The following is an 18913-nucleotide window of genomic DNA, read 5'->3' on the forward strand; positions in this document are numbered from 1 at the left end:
ATATAAGTTTCTTTCTCAAAAGAGTTTTGGGTGTGAAGATCTCAATTCACTCTTTCATGCTGAGCTGTCCTACAAGTTAGAGGCTTGACTCTCCTGAGCAGTCAGGTTACCTTCCCCTCCAGGGATGAACTGTCCTAGCAGTTACAGGCTTGACTCTCCTGAGCAGTGAGAATACCTTCCCTTCCTGGGCTGAGCTGTTTCATTGCAGATCCAGCCATCAGAGCTGTCCTAGCAGCTCAAGATATCTGGGAGACCTTCCCCTCCAGGGATGATCTGTCCTAAGCAAGTCAAGGTATTTGGGATACATCCAGGGCTGACCTATCCTGTCAGCTTGAGGTATCCCAGATACCTCACCCTCTAGGGCTGAGCTTTCTCATTGCCGCTCCTGCTGTCAGGGCTGTCCTAGTTGTCATCTGACTCTCCAAATAGTTAAGATACCTTTCACCCAGAGTTGCAAAATTTATTATTTGGTGCCAAAACCTGGGACCAAAACCCCAGAGTTGCAAAAGATACTTACATTTTGGGGCCCAAAACCAGGACCAAACCCACAGAGTTTCAAAACTTTTATACAATGAATCTGTTCTACCTAAGGTTTGTGAAAAACACAGAGCCTGAGGGTATCTGTTGATAGGATATATCCTACAGACATGACAGAGCAAACACCTTTGAACACTCACCAGTATATTTATACAAATGAACCACCATAATGGAACTGTTTTTACCCAAATAAAGATAGGGGAAATTTTACATTGTCTTATCCATAGAGGAAAAAAACAAACACAACAAAACAAGTCAATGAAGATAGGATCAACTGCCTCAGGAGGGGAAATCCCATATTGGTTGTTCAGGTCCTAGTGCTCATCTAAGGATTTATTCACATACAAACAGAATTAAATGGACTCTGTATGTTATGTAAATGTGTGATCATATCAACATAGCAGTGAAAATAAAAGAAGGGCTCATGAATATGGGAAAGAGAGGAAGGCAATGGAGGGGAAAAATGAGGCTGAGGTGTATCGAAGGCACTATATTTATCAAAAACAATCCCTAATTAAAAAAAAATGATTGTACATGACAACTTTTTTTTCAGGGCAACATTTTTTATGGTCTCTGTAAATTTTTTTCCACATTTGAAACTATTGAGAATGATTAATTGTATTAGAAAATATTTTAACTAAGCCTCATTTCAATGTCTAAGTACATTTTATTGAATTTCTGGTTTGGGACCATGACCTCAGGCTCACAATTTTCTAGAACAATCTCTGATTAAGTTCACAGCTGCTTAATACAGCAACCTTTGACTGATTTCCGCAATCTGTATTTCTTCCTATCAGCAGCTCTTTTTGTACAAACTTTGGGATGTTAATGATTATTTGACTGCACTATAAATTTTACCTCTCAGCATTTGCTTTAATCTGAACAGGGGATCAATGCTGGAATTCTCACAGCACCAAGAAAGAGTTTTTTGGGATGTCAGACTACTTTTGGTTTGAAGGAATACCTTTCCCTGATACAGTGTATAAAAGAGAAATTATTGAAGAAAGTCATGATAAGTTTGTGATCAGAGATGAAGACACTGTCATAGTGAGTTATCCTAAGTCAGGTAAGAACATCATTGAGAATGATCCTGAACTGTCTGTGGAAGTTTTGGGCTTTATTCATCCTTCATTTAGGTGGTGAATGGAATGCTTTATATATCTCATGTGTTCAATGGTTTGTGGGCTTGAAGAGCTGTATCTGAGAGCATTTTCACTCAGAGGAAGAACTCTCACCTAACCAATGCAGTCAGAGGAGCAGCTTAGGTACTGGCAGTGCCTGAGCTGATCCTTGGAGCAATGACAGTGTTTCCTAAAGCAGATTGTGGCATTCGTTTCTCTTTTTGTTGAAGAGATATTGATGATAATAAACAGATAAAAGAGCATCAAGAAAAAAGGCATGAATATAAGATTATGTGGAGGAGAGGACAACTTCAGGAAGAAGAATTACCATGGATCTTCTTCAAGTAGAGGAAAGAATCTCAAAACTCAAGGAACCAAGAAAGGCATCATGGTCATTGGGGAGGAGTGTGGTGGGAGGCAGAAGCAGTAAACATTGGTTAAGTATTAGGTTGCTAACATCAAAGGGCAATAAAATGGAAAATCTAAGGACAGTGGGCTTCAGGAAAAGGATTCAGATAATAGCCCAGAGAATAATGGTAGAGAAACACTCATTGACAAATGAGCATATAATCACAAATACATTTTGTATGGTTAAATAGACCATGGAATTTATTTAAGCTAAAGTGAAGCAGTACCAATACATACAGTGCAGGATGGATGCATCTTAATGACACTGTATTAAATAAAATGTTCCAGTCTCTAGGACAGACACCATGACTGAATCCCTGACAAATATCTGCAATTGTTGAATACACCAAAACAGAATGGTTCTTCAAATGAGTGTCAATACATTTTCCTTCGTGTTCAGGAAATAATTGGCTGATTGAGATTGTCTGCTTGATTCAGAACAAGGGAAATCCCAAATGGATCCAATCTGTGCTTATCTGGGAACGCTCATCCTGGATAGAGACTAAAAAGGGACTTCCAATATTGATCAATACGGAAGGACCACGCCTCATGTCCTCCCACCTTCCTCTCCATCTTTTCCCCAAGTCTTTCTTCAGATCCAAGGCCAAGGTCAGTGTCCAGTAGTTGAGAAATCTTTGGCCAAATGCTCTTTGAACTTATTCTACTTTGTTAGGCCCTGGAACTCTGCCTGAAATGCATTCTGTATAGATTTGGAGAGGGAAGTTGGGATTTTCATGCACTAGGTGATGCTAAACTGTCTCCTCCTCAGACTATATTAGAGTACCAGGATATCAACCACCTCTCAGTGATCCTGGGCAGATATAATGCGAAAAACTGTGTTATCAGAGTAGGGCATTCAGGGACTACACATACAGGTCAAGTAGACCTCAAACTCGAGTGTACAGTGGATATTACTGGTTTGTTGTCAAAGTCATTTAGCTAAAATTGGTTCTATATACAGCCGAAACCTAATGGGTGAATCACCCAAGCACAGTTGCTCATAGGGGAAGCAGCCCGAACAGGCACGAATGCTGTAATCTGCGAGATTGTTCAACAACCATGGCTTATCTGTATCCATTGTGTCTTGCTGTGTCTAGCTGTCCATTAAGACCAGTTGTCACAAAAATTATCGACATCACTGACAGAGGATCTGCTAAGGGAATCAGAAATATCCAGGTTGTGACACATCATTTCTCATTGTTAAGAAAGTTTTGTGGAAATCCCCACACCTTAGAAACTATAACTATTTATGCTTAAACACAAAGACACATGTAGAAAATAATGTCTCTTGAAACTATCACAGTGAAGTTGTGATCATAAAGCTATACTTATGTGTATTATGTAGATTTAGAAAACTTGTGTCTGGAGAAATTAAGGCCCAATAGATGAATTATATAGTAATGTCACAATGAACATTGGGACAAAAATATTTATTTCATTTCATTAATTTTCTAAATTATTTCTTCTGTGTTGAGATTATACTATAATTATATACATTATTCCCCCTTCTTCTTCCTATCTCCAGTCTTACCATCATACCCCTCTTTTCTGTCTTTCAAATTTGAGTTTTTTCATTATTTGTTGTTACATCTGTATATGTATCTACATAGTCCTAAGTACCTTGGTACAATCTGCTCAGTATGTACAATGTTACTTGTGTTATGTTTTCAGGGCTAAGACATTGATATTGCATAACCAATTGCTGTTGCTTTTCCCATTTCCTTCCATCTCAGCATTTTTTAGGGGCTTATGGGTCTTTGTGTTCATCATTTTGCAATGAAACATTAGCATTAAACTCTGCATAATAATTCTTTTGAGAGTTTTCTTTTGTAGTTACCGTTACAGAATCTAATTAGTTTGTCATTTTTAAGATAAATTTAGCATAGTATGCATTATTTAATATATATATAAAATATTCTTTCACAGTGGACAGATAGTCTTTCACCTTGTAAAATATTGATCTTTACAAGTATTAAATCAATCTTGTCTTTTTTATTGTTGCTGTTGGTTTTATTACAGTATTACTGACCTAAGTTTTTTGCTGTTATATTTGTGTAAATCAAAGTGATAAAAGAAGATTCTGATAAATATAGATATTTTGCACTTGTGTTCATATTTTGTTCAAATAAAAATAATAAATATTTTTGGAAACCTCAAGGATACTTGATTGACTTTTCATATAAAATAAGCCAGATCAAATTGGTTTCTGACTATATTGACATTCATTTACATGTTTTTCCATTTAAGGTGATCTATGTCATCAGAAATCCCAGAGATGTTCTGGTGTCTGCTTATTTTTTCCTACATAACACAAAAATTATTGATAATCCAGAGTCACTAGGAACTTACATTGAATGGTTCCTCAAAGGAAATGGTGAGTGTCCTGTTAAATATAGGGGTTGAGGGAGGCTCAGTTACATTTATGAGGACAAGGTGTCTATAGCTTAGGCTGGCCTTGAATTCTCTATGCAGATAGGGATTACCTTGAAGATTTGCTCCTCCTCCCTGTACTTCATGAGTTCTAAGACTATAAGCACTCACTTCAACATTCTGTTTATTTAATCATGAGATTCAACCCCCAAGTCATTTATGTTATCTAACTTGGTTACAACTCAAGCCTTTAATATATTTTGTATTTTTCTCTTGGCTCCATCTTATTCCTCTACACTCTACCAACCTGTTGATCCAAGGATCATTACCATCACAAACCTAATTGTGAAGTCTTCCTCCTCTCACAAGCCACTGCCTAATGGCAGAGCTACAGCTTGACCTATGAATAACCATCCTGGCAATATTTGGAGTATCTAGTCTTTCTAGTACTAATGAAGATGTTATACCTTGTGGTTAACAGAGCAACAGTGATAGCAACAACACTAGGACCTATTTCCTTCTCATCATGAATATTTGAACATGATGACGGTACCAGATGTGAAGTCTTCTCAATCAGAAAATGATTGGTTACTCTGATACCACAATTGCAGTTATTGCACCAATGGGTGTATGTTGTATGGATGGTTGAAGTATAAATATCAGTGTCCATAGCTGAGTAATATTATTGACAAGAATCTCCCACTAGAATCCTACAGAAACTTTCTGTTACAATGAGGACTATTCAGCAGAAATTTATATTTCAGCTATTCCCAGTTTTCTTTCCTTATGTTGTGTGACAAGACTATGAGATTGGTTTTAGGAATAGGTTCTTCACCCGGGCAGTGGTGGTGCACATCTTTAATCGCAGCACTCATGAGGCAGAGCCAGGTGGGTCTCTGTGAGTTCAAGGCCAGTCTGTTTTACAGAGCAAGATCCAGGACAGGCACCAAAATTACACAGAGAAACCCTGTCTCCAAAGCCCCCCCCAAAAAAAGAAAAGAAAAGAAAGGAATAGGTCTTAACAACCAGTTTTTTGTGGGCAATTGACAATAGTGACAACTGCCTACATTATTTGGATCCCCAGGCCCATTTTAGGCAACATTTTCTAGCGAGTTATCCCAATAATAGCAATACAGCCTTCATTTTATAAACAATAACTTTTGGGGATATTAGTATCTGCTCATGAAAGCTGCCTTGATTTAAACACTTTAATAAAATTTTTAAGTGAGCTTACAAACTAATGGCACTTTCATATATTCTGGGTTTTGGTTAAATCCATCCCTAATTTACCCACCCCATCTTTGCATCCACACAATCAGTCTCATATTCCCTTCATTCTTATTGACACCATATGGGCCCTGGTGCTTCTCTCTTCTTAAGGTCTCTTTTTTCTTGCTACTCTTCTAATAGATCCTTTCTGCCTTCCTCTCCTTTATATACACATCAAGGTAAACATGCTAATAATTTGTCTAGAATCCACATATGAGACCAAAGATGCAGTGCTTGTCTATCTGTGCTTGTGTTACCCCCTTAAGTATATTTTCAAGTTCCAAATATTTTACTGTGAATTTTGTAATTTCATCTTTAAAGCTGAATAAAATTTTATTTTGTGTACATATTACAATCTCATCTATTTTCTGTTGATGGGCATCTAGGGTAAAACTGTTCTGTAGCTGTTGTGAATAGAGCTGCAATTAGCACAACTATTCAAGTATCTATGTAGTTGTATATATCTAAGTCTATAGTTTTATATACTTACCTAATGTGAGTATATACCTAAGATTTGATAGCTGGTTCATATGGATTTCTGTTTTCAGCTTTTTAAATGCTTCCCATATTGATTTAAATAATGGCTTTGCAGTTTTCTGTCCTAACAGTGTTTTTCTTTCCCCACATTTTTTGAAAATTAAAAAAAATAAAAAATAAATTTTATTATAAAGCAGCTTGCACATAAATAAAAACCAGATTCACCAAAATTATCAAGACTCAATATTTATACAATTAAATGAATTTATATACAGTTTGAATTGGTATGCAAAAGGGAAGCTGGGAAACTTCATATTAAATGTTATACTTTCAATATTGCTTATATTTCACCCAATTTTGGACCACAAATCCCCCAAATCCATGAGAAATTTAGAAAAAGAAAAACATTACCTAAATTCTGATTCAACAGTCTTGTCCATTGCTGACATCTACTCCTTTCACATCCCTTTAAATTTATATTATCTTCTCTTTTCAAACATTTTCAACATGCACTTCCAACATTTATTTGTGTTTTTTTTTCCTTTTTTGTCTTTTTTTTGTTTCTAAGACACATTTTGTCTATATTACAAATCTGGTATTTTTTCTTTTCTTTTGTTTTCTTTTGTAAATTTATTTTACAACATCATTTAGTTCAACATAATAGCCACAGAGTCCCCTGTTCTCCCACTCTCGCCCCCTTCCCCCTCCCCCCACCCCACCCCCCATTCCCACCTCCTCCAGATCAAGGTCTCCCCCGAGGACCGGGGTCGACCTGGTAGACTCAGTCCAGCCAGGTCCAGTCCCCCCCTCCCAGACCGAGCCAAGCGTCCCTGCATAGGTCCCAGGATTCAAACAGCCAACTCATGCAACGAGCACAGGACCTGGCACCAACACACAGCTGCCTCCCAAACAGATCAAGCCAAATGACTGTCTCACCAGTTCAGGGGGCCTGATCCAGTTGGGGGCCGCTCAGCCCTTGGTTCATAGATCCTGTGCTTCCATTCATTTGGTTATTTGTCCCTGTGCTTTATCCAACCTTGGCTTCAACAATTCTCGCTCATATAAACCCTCTTCTTTCTCACTAATTAGAATCCCAGTGCTCCACCAGGGGCCCAGCCATGGATGTCTGCATCCAGATTCCTCAGACCTTCCTTGGATGGGGTTTATGGCAAAACTAACAGGGTGTCTGGCCATCCCATCACCAGAGTAGGTCAGTTCCTGCCATCTCTCGACCATGACCATTGCCAGCAGTCTTTTGTGGGGGTATCTTTGTGGATCTCCGTGGGCCTCCCTAGCTCTCTGCTTCCTCCCCTTCTCATGTGGTCTTCATTTAACATGGTCTCCTATTTCTTGTTCTCCCTCTCTTTTCTTGATCCAGCTAGGCTCTCCCACTCTCTTTCCCTCGACCGTTGCCCTTCATTGTTCCCACTCATGACCAGGTTGTTCATGTAGATCTCATCCATTTCTCCGTGTTTTTTTTGGGGTCTCGTTTTTCCAGGTAGCCTCACTGGTGATGTGAGTAGCAGTCCAGTCATCTTTGTTCCACATCTAGCATCTTCCTATGAGTGAGTACATACCATATTTGTCTTTCTGAGTCTGGGTCACCTCACTCAGGATGATTTTTTCTAGATCGATCCATTTGTCTGCAAACCGTATGATGTCATTGTTTTTCTCTACTGAGTAGTATTCCATTGTGTATATGTGCCACAATTTATTTATCCATTCTTCAGTTGAAGGGCATCTAGGTTGTTTCCAGGTTTTGGCTATTACAAACAATGCTGATATGAACATAGCTGAGCAAGTGCTCTTGTGGTATGATTGAGCATTTCTTGGGTATATGCCCAAAAGTGGTATAGCTGGATCTTGGGGGAGATTGATTCCCAATTTTCTAAGAAAGTGCCATATTGATTTCCAAAGTGGTTGTACAAGCTTGCATTCCCACCAGCAGTGGAGGAGAGTTCCCCTAGTTCCACAACCTCTCCAGCATAAAGTGTCTTCAGTGTTTTTGATCTTAGACACCCTGACTGGCGTAAGGTGGTATCTCAGAGTTGTTTTGATTTGCATTTCCCTGATGATTAGGGATGTTGAGCAATTTCTTAAATGTCTTTCAGCCATTTGGGTTTCCTCTGTTGAGAATTCTCTGTTTAGTTCTGAAGCCCATTTCTCAATTGGACTGTTGGTTGTTTTGATGTCTAATTTCTTGAGTTCTTTATATATTCTGGATATCAGTCCTCTGTCACATGTGGGGTTGGTGAAGATCTTTTCCCATTCTGTAGGCTGTCGCTTTGCCTTGTTGACCGTATCCTTTGCTCTACAAAAGCTTCTCAGTTTCAAGAGGTCCCATTGATTGATTGTTTGTCTCAGTGTCTGCGCTACTGGTGTTATATTTAGGAAGTGATCTCCTATGCCAATGCGTTCAAGACTACTTCCTACTTTCTCTTCTAGCAGGTTTAGAGTAGCTGGATTAATGTTGAGGTCTTGTATCCACTTGGACTTAAGTTTTGTGCACAGTGACAGATATGGATCTATTTGCAGCCTTCTACATGTTGATATCCAGTTATGCCAGCACCATTTGTTGAAGATGCTTTCTTTTTTCCATTGTACACTTTTGGCTTCTTTGTCAAAAATTATATGTCCATAGGTGTGTGGGTTAATGTCAGGGTCTTCAATTCGATTCCATTGGTCCACATGTCGGTTTTTATGCCAATACCAAGCTGTTTTTATTACTGTAGCTCTATAGTAGAGCTTGAAGTCAGGGATTGTGATGCCTCCAGAAGTTGTTTTATTGTACAGGTTTCTTTTAGCTATCCTGGGTTTTTTGTTTTTCCATATGAAGTTGAGTATTATTCTTTCCAGTTCTGTGAAGAATTGTGTTAGTATTTTGATGGGGATTGCATTGAATCTGTAGATTGATTTTGGTAAGATTGCCATTTTTACTATGTTAACCCTGCCTATCCATGAGCATGGGAGATCTTTCCATTTTCTGACATCTTCTTCAATTTCTTTTTTCAGGGACTTAAAGTTCTTGTCATATAGGTACTTCACTTGCTTGGTTAGTGTTACCCCAAGGTATTTTATGTCATTTTTGGCTATTGTAAAGGGTGATGTATCTATAATTGTCTTCTCAGCTTCTTTGTCCATTGTATATAGGAGGGCTACTGATTTTTTTGAGTTGATCTTGTATCCTGCTAAGTTGCTGAAGGTGTTTATAAGCTTTATCAATTCCTGGGTGGAATCTTTGGGGTCACTCAAGTATACTATCATGTCATCTGCAAATAGGGAAAGCTTGACTTCTTCCTTTCCAATTTGTATCCCCTTAATATCCTTATGTTGTCTTATTGCTCTGGCTAGAACTTCAAGTACTATATTGAATAAGTATGGGGAGAGTGGACAGCCTTGCCTCGTTCCTGATTTTAGTGGAATTACTTTGAGTTTCTCTCCATTTAATTTGATGTTGGCTGTTGGTTTGCTATATATTGCCTTTATTATGTTTAGGTATGTTCACCGTATTCCTGATTGCTCCAAGACTTTTATCATGAAGGGGTGTTGGATTTTGTCAAATGCCTTTTCTGCATCTAGTGAGATGATCATGTGGTTTTTTTCTTTGAGTTTGTTTATATGGTGTATTACATTGATGGACTTTCATATGTTGAACCACCCTTGCATCCCTGGGATGAAGCCTACTTGATCATGGTGGATAATTGTTCTGATGTGTTCTTGGAGTCTGTTTGCCAGTTTTTTATTGAGTATTTTTGCATCAATGTTCATGAGGGAGATCGGTCTGTAGTTCTCTTTCTTTGTTGTATCCTTGTTTGGTTTAGGAATCAGTGTAATTGTAGCCTCATAGAAGGAGTTTGGTAATGTTCCTTCTGTTTCTATTATGTGGAACAATTTAGAGAGTATTGGAATTAACTCTTCTTTGAAGATCTGATAGAATTCTGCGCTGAAACCATCTGGTCCTGGGCTTTTTTTGGTTGGGAGACTTTTAATGACTGTTTCTATTTCCTTGGGCTATTTAAATAGTTTATCTGGTCTTGATTTAATTTAGGTATGTGGTACTTATCCAGAAAAATGTCCATTTCTTTTAGGTTTTCCAGTTTTGTGGAGTAGAGGTTTTTGAAATATGACCTTATAATTCTCTGGATTTCCTCAATGTCTGTTGTTATGTCCCCCTTTTCATTTCTGATTTTGTTGATTTGGATTCTCTCTCTGTGTCTTTTGGTTAGTTTGGATAAGGGCTTGTCTATCTTGTTGATTTTCTCAAAGAACCAACTCTTTGTTTCATTAATTTTTTGTATTATTCTCTTAGTTTCTAATTTATTTATTTCACCTCTCACTTTGATAATTTCCTGGCGTCTATTCCTCCTGGGAGACTTTGCTTCTTCTTGTTCTAGAGCTTTCAGGTGTGCTGTTAAGTCACTAGTGTGAGATTTCTCCAACTTCTTTATGTGGGCATTTAGTGGTATGAATTTCCCTCTTAGCACTGCTTTCATAGTGTCCCATAAGTTTGGGTATGTGGTGTCTTCATTTTCATTGATCTCTAGGAAGTCTTTAATTTCTTTCTTTATTTGTTCCTTAACCCATTGGTGATTCAGTTGAACATTATTCAGTTTCCATGAGATTGTAGGTTTTCTATAGTTTTTGTTGTTGTTGAAATCTAACTTTAAACCATGGTGGTCTGATAGTACACAGGAGGTTATTCTAATTGTTTTGTATCTGTTGAGATTTGCTTTGTGGCCAAGTATGTGGTCGATTTTAGAGAAAGTTCCATGGGGTGCTGAGAAGAATGTATATTCTTTCTTGTTAGGATGGAATGTTCTGTAGATATCTATTAGGTCCATTTGGGTCATGACATCAGATAAGTCCTTTATTACTCTGTTAAGTTTCGATTTGGGAGATCTGTCCAGTGGTGAAAGTGGGGTGTTGAGATCTCCCACTATTAATGTGTGGGGTTTTATATGTGGTTTAAGCTTTAGTAATGTTACTTTTACATATGTGGGTGCCCTTGTGTTTGGGGCATAAATGTTCAGAATTGAAACTTCATCTTGGTGGATCTTTCCTGTGATGAGTATGTAATGTCCTTCTTGATCTCTTTTGATTGATTTTAGTGTGAAGTCTATTTTGTTGGATATCAGGATGTCTACCCCTGCTTGTTTCTTAAGACCATTTGATTGGAAAGTCTTTTCCCAGCCTTTTATTCTTAGGTAGTGTCTGTCTTTGAATTTGAGATGTGTTTCTTGTATGCAGCAGAAAGTTGGGTTCTGCTTTCGTATCCATTCTGTAAGTCTATGTCTTTTTATAGGTGAATTAAGTCCGTTGATATTAAGGGATATTAATGACCAGTGATTCTTCATCCCTGTTATTTTTGGTGGTAGTGTGTGTGTACTTCCCTTCTTTGGGGTTTACTGTTGTGGCTTTATCTATTGCCTGTGTTTTCGAGTGTGTATCTGACTTCCCTCAGTTGGAATTTTCCTTCTAGTGCTTTCTGTAGGGCTGGGTTTGTGGATAGGTATTGTTTAAATCTGGCTTTGTCTTCGAATGTCTTGTTCCTTCCGTCTATGATGATTGAATGTTTTGCTGGGTATATTAGTCTGGGTTGACATCCATGGTCTCTTAGTGTCTGCATTACATCTGTCCAGGTCCTTCTGGCTTTCAAAGTCTCCATTGAGAAGTCGGGTGTTATTCTGATGGGTTTACCTTTATAGGTCACTTGGCCTTTTTCCTTGGCTGCTCTTAATATTCTTTCTTTATTCTGTACATTTAGTTGTTTAATTATTATGTGTCGAGGGGACTTTTTTGGGGGTCTAGTCTGTTTGGTGTTCCATAGGCTTCTAGTATCTTCATAGGCATTTCCTTCTTTAAGTTGGGAAAGTTTTCTTCTATAATTTTGTTGAATATATTTTCTGTGCCTTTGAGTTGGTATTCTTCACCTTCTTCTATCCCTATAATTCGTAGGTTTGGTCTTTTTATGGTGTCCCAGATTTCTTGGACATTTTGGTTCATGACTTTGTTGGCTTTAGTGTTTCCTTTGACTGATGGAACTATTTCTTCTACTGTATCTTCAATGCCAGAAATCCTCTCTTCCATCTCTTGCATTCTGTTGGTTATACTTGCATCCGAAGTTCCTGATCTTTTACTCAGGTTTTCTATTTCCAGCATTCCCTCTGTTTGTGTCTTTTTTATTTTTTCAATTTCCCTTTTCAGTTCTTGGACTGTTTCCTTTGTTTGTTTCATTGCTTTTTCATGATTTTCTTTCAGTGCTTTATTGTTTTCTTCCAGGATTTTATTGTTTTCTTCCAGGACTTTATTGTTTTCTTGCAGGGCTTTATTGTTTTCTTCTAATTTGTTTGCCCTTTCCTCTAGTTGTTTACAGCATTCTTCCAATTTTCTTGTCTTTTCCTCTACACAAGCCTCTACCTTCTTCATGAAGTTACTCATAAGGCTACTTTCTTCTGCTTCTTCCAATTTTTGGTGTTCATGTCTAGATGTTGGAGGCGAGCTAGGTTCTGGTGATGCTGTGTTGCTCTTCATTTTGCTGTATGTACTTCTGCCTTGACGTCTGCCCATCTCCTTGTGGTTCCTTCTTGGTCTTATCAGTTTACTTGTTTCACAAAGAGCTGACAGATTCAGGAAGACTCTCTCTCTTGTCCAAAAGGGAGTTCTCTTGTCCAACTCTTTGGTCCACAAGGGAAGTCAGGGGCAGGCTCTGGTCCAGAATGGCAGTCGGGGACAGGCTGGGAGCTGGGGGCCGGTCTCTAAGTCTCAGGAAGTGGCTGGGGTCTTGGGCAGATGGGCGTGGGAGCAGGGCGCGGAGATTGCAGGGGCTTCCGGGCGGGCCGGAAAAGGGGATCCCTCCTGGTGGGGCTAGAAGGGGAGCTGTCCAGTGGCCAGAACGTGGTGCCGAGTTGGGCAGGTCCTCCCGGAGTGGCTGGTGCCCAGGGATGGGGTCCGGGCTGGACCCAGGCACTTACCTCTGGTCCAGAAGGGAAGTCCGGGGCAGGCTGGGAGCTGGGGGCCGGTCTCTAAGTCTCAGGAAGTGGCTGGGGTCTCCGGCAGATGGGCGTGGGGGCAGGGCGTGGAGACTGCAGGGGCTGTCGGGGGGCTTGGAAAGGGGATCCCTCCCAGTGGGGCTAGAAGGGGAGCTGCCCAGTGGCCAGAACCCGGCGCCAAGCTGGGCAGGCCTCCCTGGAGTGGATGGTGCCCAGGGATGGGGTCTGGGTTGGACCCGGGTACTCACCTCTGGTCCAGAAGGGAAGTCGGGGGCAGGCTGGGAGCTGGGGGCCAGTCTCTAAGTCTCAGGAAGTGGCTAGGGTCTTGGGCAGATGGGCGTGGGGGCAAGGCGCAGAGACTGCAGGGGCTGCCTGGGGGCTTGGAAAAGGGGATCCCTCCCGGTGCGGCTAGAAGGGGAGTTGCCAGGTGGCCAGAACCCGGCGCCAAGCTGGGCAGGTCCTCCCAGAGTGGCTGGTGCCCAGGGGTGGGGTCCGGGCTGGACCCAGGCACTCACCTCTGGTCCAGAAGGGAAGTCCGGGGCAGGCTGGGAGCTGGGGGCCGGTCTCTAAGTCTCAGGAAGTGGCTGGGGTCTCGGGCAGATGGGCGTGGGGGCAGGGTGCGGAGACTGCCGGGGCTGCCGGGGGGCTTGGAAAAGGGGATCCCTCCCGGTGGGGCTAGAAGGGGAGCTGCCCGGTGGCCAGAACCTGGTGTCAAGTTGGGCAGGTCCTCCCGGAGTGGCTGGTGCCCAGGGGTGGGGTCCAGGCTGGACCCAGGCACTCACCTCTGGTCCAGAAGGGAAGTCGGGGGCAGGCTCTATTTTTTCTTTTAAAAATGGTGGCCATCTTGACATAGATAAGATGGACTCCTAAGTAGTTTTGAGTTTTTATTTGTATTTCATTGATAGCTAATGTTGATGAACACTTTCACAATTCATATGAAGCATTCCCTTTCTTTTATGGTGTACTTTTTAGTTCCATACCACAGGTTTTGATTTTTTTTCTTGATTTGTTCATCATTGGTATAGAGAAAAACTATTTATGTTTGATAATTTTGTACCCTGTCACTTTGTTAAAATCTTTATCAGGTCTAAGTGATCCCTGCTAAACACTTTCAGTCTTGCACTGATAGACTTGTATCACTCAAGAATAGGTACTTTGACTTGATTTTTTATTTGTACAGCTTTTTTTGTTCATTGATTTTTTTTCTATTTTAGAATTTGGTACTATAATAAATAAGAGTGGAGGAAGTCAGTTCATTTTCCTCTTGCTTGTCCTGGAAATATATTGGATTTCCCTCTACCTAGTAGAATGTAAGCTACAGTTTTCCTACATATGGCCATTACTATGTTGAAATATATTTCTTCTATTCTAAGTTCTTTGACATTTTATACATGAGGGGATGATAAATTTTATCAAAAATTCTTTTCTTTATCTAGACAGATTACAATGGGTTTTCTGTTCTTGAGTCCATTTATAATATGTAATTTATATTGATTGATGTTTGGGTATTGAACCAGTCCATCACTGAGTCTCTGGAGTAAAGTCAACTTGATCATGGTGAATGCTTGTTTTGATATAGTGTGTATTTGTGTTTGTGTTTGTGTCTCTCTGTGTGTGTGTACTTGTGCATGTACATGTACATATATATGCATATTGTGTGGGTCCATGTATATTCAAATGTGCAGGTTGACCATGTGGATTAAGGTGTTCATGTTTGGCTATAATCAACTTTACCTGTTCAGCCATTTTACTATCCTTTGGTAAGTTCCTGAATATGTTAACAAACTGTATTAATGAGAAACATTGCATCTATGTGAATCATAGATCTTGATCTATATGATTTTTTTTGTTGTTGAATATTTCTTTGTACTTGTATCAATATAATACTTCAAAAAAACTTTGGTAATGAGCCTTATTTTCCTTCTCCCATGTAACAGTTCAATAATCTTTGTGTTCTCTGAAGGTCTGGAAAAATTCATCTGGTCTGAACATTTCTCTTTTTTAGAGATTTTTTATTACTTTTGCAAACTCGTTGTTGTTTTAGGCCTTACAGTATTTTTATAACATAACTTTTATTGATTCTTTTGAACTTCTTCTCATCACACATATCAGTCCCACTCATTGTCCTGTCCTTTCAAATCTACCCTCCACCCTTATATCCTGCCACCAAAAAGAAAATAAAAATGACTTCACCTCTCACTTTGATAATTTCCTTGTGTCTATTCTTCCTGGGCGACTTTGCTTCTTCTTGTTCTAGAGCTTTCAGGTGTGTTGTTAAGTCACTAGTGTGAGATTTCTCCAACTTCTTTATGTGGGCAATTAGTGCTATGAATTTCCCCCTTAGGACTGCTTTCATAGTGTCCCATAAGTTTGGATAAGTGGTGTTTTCATTTTTGTTGATCTCTAGGAAGTCTTTAATTTCTTTCTTTATTTCTTCCTTAACCCATTGGTGATTCAGTTGAGCATTATTCAGTTTCCATGAGATTGTAGGTTTTCTATAGTTTTTGTTGTTGTTGAAATCTAACTTTAAACCATGGTGGTCTGATAGAATGCAGTAGGTTATTCCAATTGTTTTGTATCTGTTGAGATTTGCTTTGTGGCCAAGTATGTGGTCGATTTTAGAGAAAGTTCCATGGGGTGCTGAGAAGAAGGTATATTCTTTCTTGTTAGGATGGAATGTTCTGTAGTTATCTATTAGGTCCATTTGGGTCATGACTTCAGTTAAGTCCTTTATTTCTCTGTTAAGTTTCAATTTTGGGAGTTCTGTCCACAGTTTGCAACCTGGGGCTTATTCAGGGACACTTGGCTCAGTTTGGGAGGAGGGGACTGGACCTGCCTGGACTGAATCTACCAGGTTGAACTCAATGCTCGGGGGAGTCTTTGCCCTGGAGGATGTGGGAATGAGGGGTGGGTTTGGGGGTAGGCAGGGGAGGGGTTGTGGGGAGAACAAGGGAATCCGTGACTGATATGTAAAAATAAATTAAATAAATAATTAAAAAAATAAAAATAATTAAATGTGATCATTTTATCCTGTTTAATTAAAATAATTAACCTTCTTTTGTATGTTAATATTTAAAAAAAAGAAAATAAATAATGAAAAAAATAAAAACAAAAACAAAAAACAAATATCTCACTGACCCCTCTGTGGAATGACAAGCTCTGCTATCAGTCAGCAGTTTTCTCTCATACCAGTCCCTGCTGTCACATATCCAATTCTGGCACACTTTTCCCTGTTCACTCCTCTGTACTCCCCATCTACCCACCGCATATTTGTTCATTATAGTTGCATTGGGTGCTGGTGTGTATCATACCACATACACTTTTGCCCAAACAGCTTTAATTTCAAATGATCATTGTGCTAAATGGCTGGTCACGTTCAAGGCCTCTGGCTTTAGCTACACCATCAATACTGGACCCTCATCCAGACTCCTCTCAGATATCCTACTATATCTCAAAATCAAGGAAATCCTGTGGCCATGGTTCCCCAGGACCAGCTCTTTCCATCATCTCCAGCAGCTCATAGACAGGGTAGATGTTAAAGAGAGCCAACTAAAGACTGAGGATATGACCTTCAGTGATAGCTGAGTTGTTCAGCCTCAGTATTTGCTGTGTCTTCCCTAGGCTCCAGAGGTGGCAGATGAGAGGCAGAGTCAGGCCTGACTATTTTACATGTTTATTTTATGTTATGTGTAGAAGGAATTTGTTGCATGTATGTGTGTTTTTGGATATGTGTCTTGTGGCCACAGAGGAAGGAAGATGGCATTATGAGCTATCATGTAGGAAATCATCATCAGGAAATTGAATCCTGACCCTCTAGAAGGAAAGTAATTATTTTAACTTCTGAGCCTTGTCCCTACATCTACCTATTTAAATTTTTAAAATGTAATCTTGGTTTTATTTAGATAGGTATTAACTATGTAGAAATTAATCCATATATTTTAGATTTTCTGGTTTAATGGAATGATTTTAATGTAAACTTTAATAATTCTTTGAATTCACTGGTGCTTGTCATAATGAATGATTCCCTTTTCATGACGTACTGTATTATCTTTTGCTGTTTCTCTCCTTTTTCTTAGTTTATCCATGGTTATATTGTATTTGTGCTCAAATGTGGTGACATTGTACTTTTGCATTAATAAAGTTTTCCCTTAGATTAGGGAAAATAGAAAGCCATTTTAAGTAAACAAATAAGTCTGGCAGTGGTAGAACATGCCCTTAATTCTATCACTTAGCAAGCAGGATCATTGTGTGTTCAAGGCCACACTAGAGAACAGAGCCAAGCATAGATGTCTTTTAAGACCATTTTACCTGTGATGTCAGTTAATTCCATTTATTTTCTATTGGGATGAAGTGTTAACTATTGGAAATGAAAGTACTGAGATTCTTGCCTTTGGCTTTACATCTAGTACTATTTTCTGTGCATAACTGGGTGAACCTGTGTTTGTAATTGTAGAGTTCTCCCCATGAATTGTTCCATTAAGCAGTAGGAAGTAATGTTTATCATTGCTCAATAGACTTCAAGTCTATTGTGTAAGATTAGATCAGCTACATATCTCTGTTTTATAGCTCCATTTTTCCAGAATCTCTTTTCTCCATTATTTCATTGTAAGTATATAGCTGTCTTATATGATGAACTACAACAAACATAAACATCCTAGTACTTTAATCTAATGTTCTACACTGGGTCTTTTGATTAAGGAATTGGCGCCATTAATATTCAGTTACTCTTTTGTATATCATTTGGATATAAGGATACGTTGCTTTGGAAATGAGGCTCTGCTTTTGTTTCCACAGAAAGTAAGAGACAATGGATTTGTTCAATGTTAAGATGTTCAGATTTGATCAAGCCAGACATCCTGAACTTTAACAGATGGTACCTATCAAGAAAGGTTATAACCAGGCTTCCCAGGACTTGAACATTATCTCACATTTTCTTAGGATTCCTCTAAGATTATCAGCACCCTCAACCAGCATGGGCAGTATAAGAAGACACTCCCAAATTCCCAAAATATTGTTTATAAATGTTTAATTTTATTTAAATCAGTTGATTATAAATGCAATTTCTTTCTAAAGAGGAAAAGAGAATGTTATAGTTAGGATAGGATGAAAGGCTAGATTATTGTTTAAAAATGTTTTACATTGCTATTGATTTTAGTTTATTACTATAAATTTAAAGTTAATTTTGTTATGCTGTATGTATATTTATACTCTTTTGGGAAGTATTCTCTTTGTGGAACTCATTTAAAGTTGTAATGTAACATTAAGAAATATATATTTATAGTTAATCATCTATGATAATCAAACTTGTAGTCATTTTAGTTAAGATGTCTAGATATACATAGATATATTTCAATTATGTACGTAATCTTCAAACAGTTCAAAAACTAACAGAATATGGCATTTAAAATGTTTGAAGAAGTTTGAATTTCTGGACATTGAGACATGTCTGCTCCTGGCAGCACCAATCTACTTCAGAGAAGATAATGGGCATTGAAGCAACTCATTATGAAGTTTGCTTTCTTTGCTGCAAAAGCTAGACACTGCACACAAAAAATTGCCCTTGCCTTGACTGCTAGAAAATATGTTGTATCAAGTGGACATCCAGGACCCATAAAAGGTGACCACTGAACATTGCAAGATAAGATGGTTCTTCAGGTTTCTACTTAAGAGATGAGACTGTCAGACATTCCACAGGACACAGAGAGAAGCAACCGAGAGACACTAGGCTTATAGACTGAATAA

The 18913-nt window shown here is 38.9% G+C and overlaps 1 protein-coding gene across 1 annotated transcript in view; it reads left to right on the forward strand.

The window, feature by feature from the left end:
- Positions 1–1360: 1360 nt before the first annotated feature.
- Positions 1361–18913, forward strand: part of LOC102910968 (sulfotransferase 2A1-like) — a 35876-nt gene continuing 18323 nt past the window's right edge. The window contains exons 1-3 of the mRNA XM_076571844.1: positions 1361–1603; positions 2467–2675; positions 4314–4440. Coding sequence (XP_076427959.1) covers positions 1471–1603; positions 2467–2675; positions 4314–4440 — 469 coding nt within the window. The 5' untranslated portion in view covers positions 1361–1470. The remainder of the gene's footprint in view (positions 1604–2466; positions 2676–4313; positions 4441–18913) is intronic.

The sequence above is a fragment of the Peromyscus maniculatus genome, chromosome 1, assembly GCF_049852395.1.
Source record: "Peromyscus maniculatus bairdii isolate BWxNUB_F1_BW_parent chromosome 1, HU_Pman_BW_mat_3.1, whole genome shotgun sequence".
Lineage (NCBI taxonomy): Eukaryota > Metazoa > Chordata > Mammalia > Rodentia > Cricetidae > Peromyscus > Peromyscus maniculatus.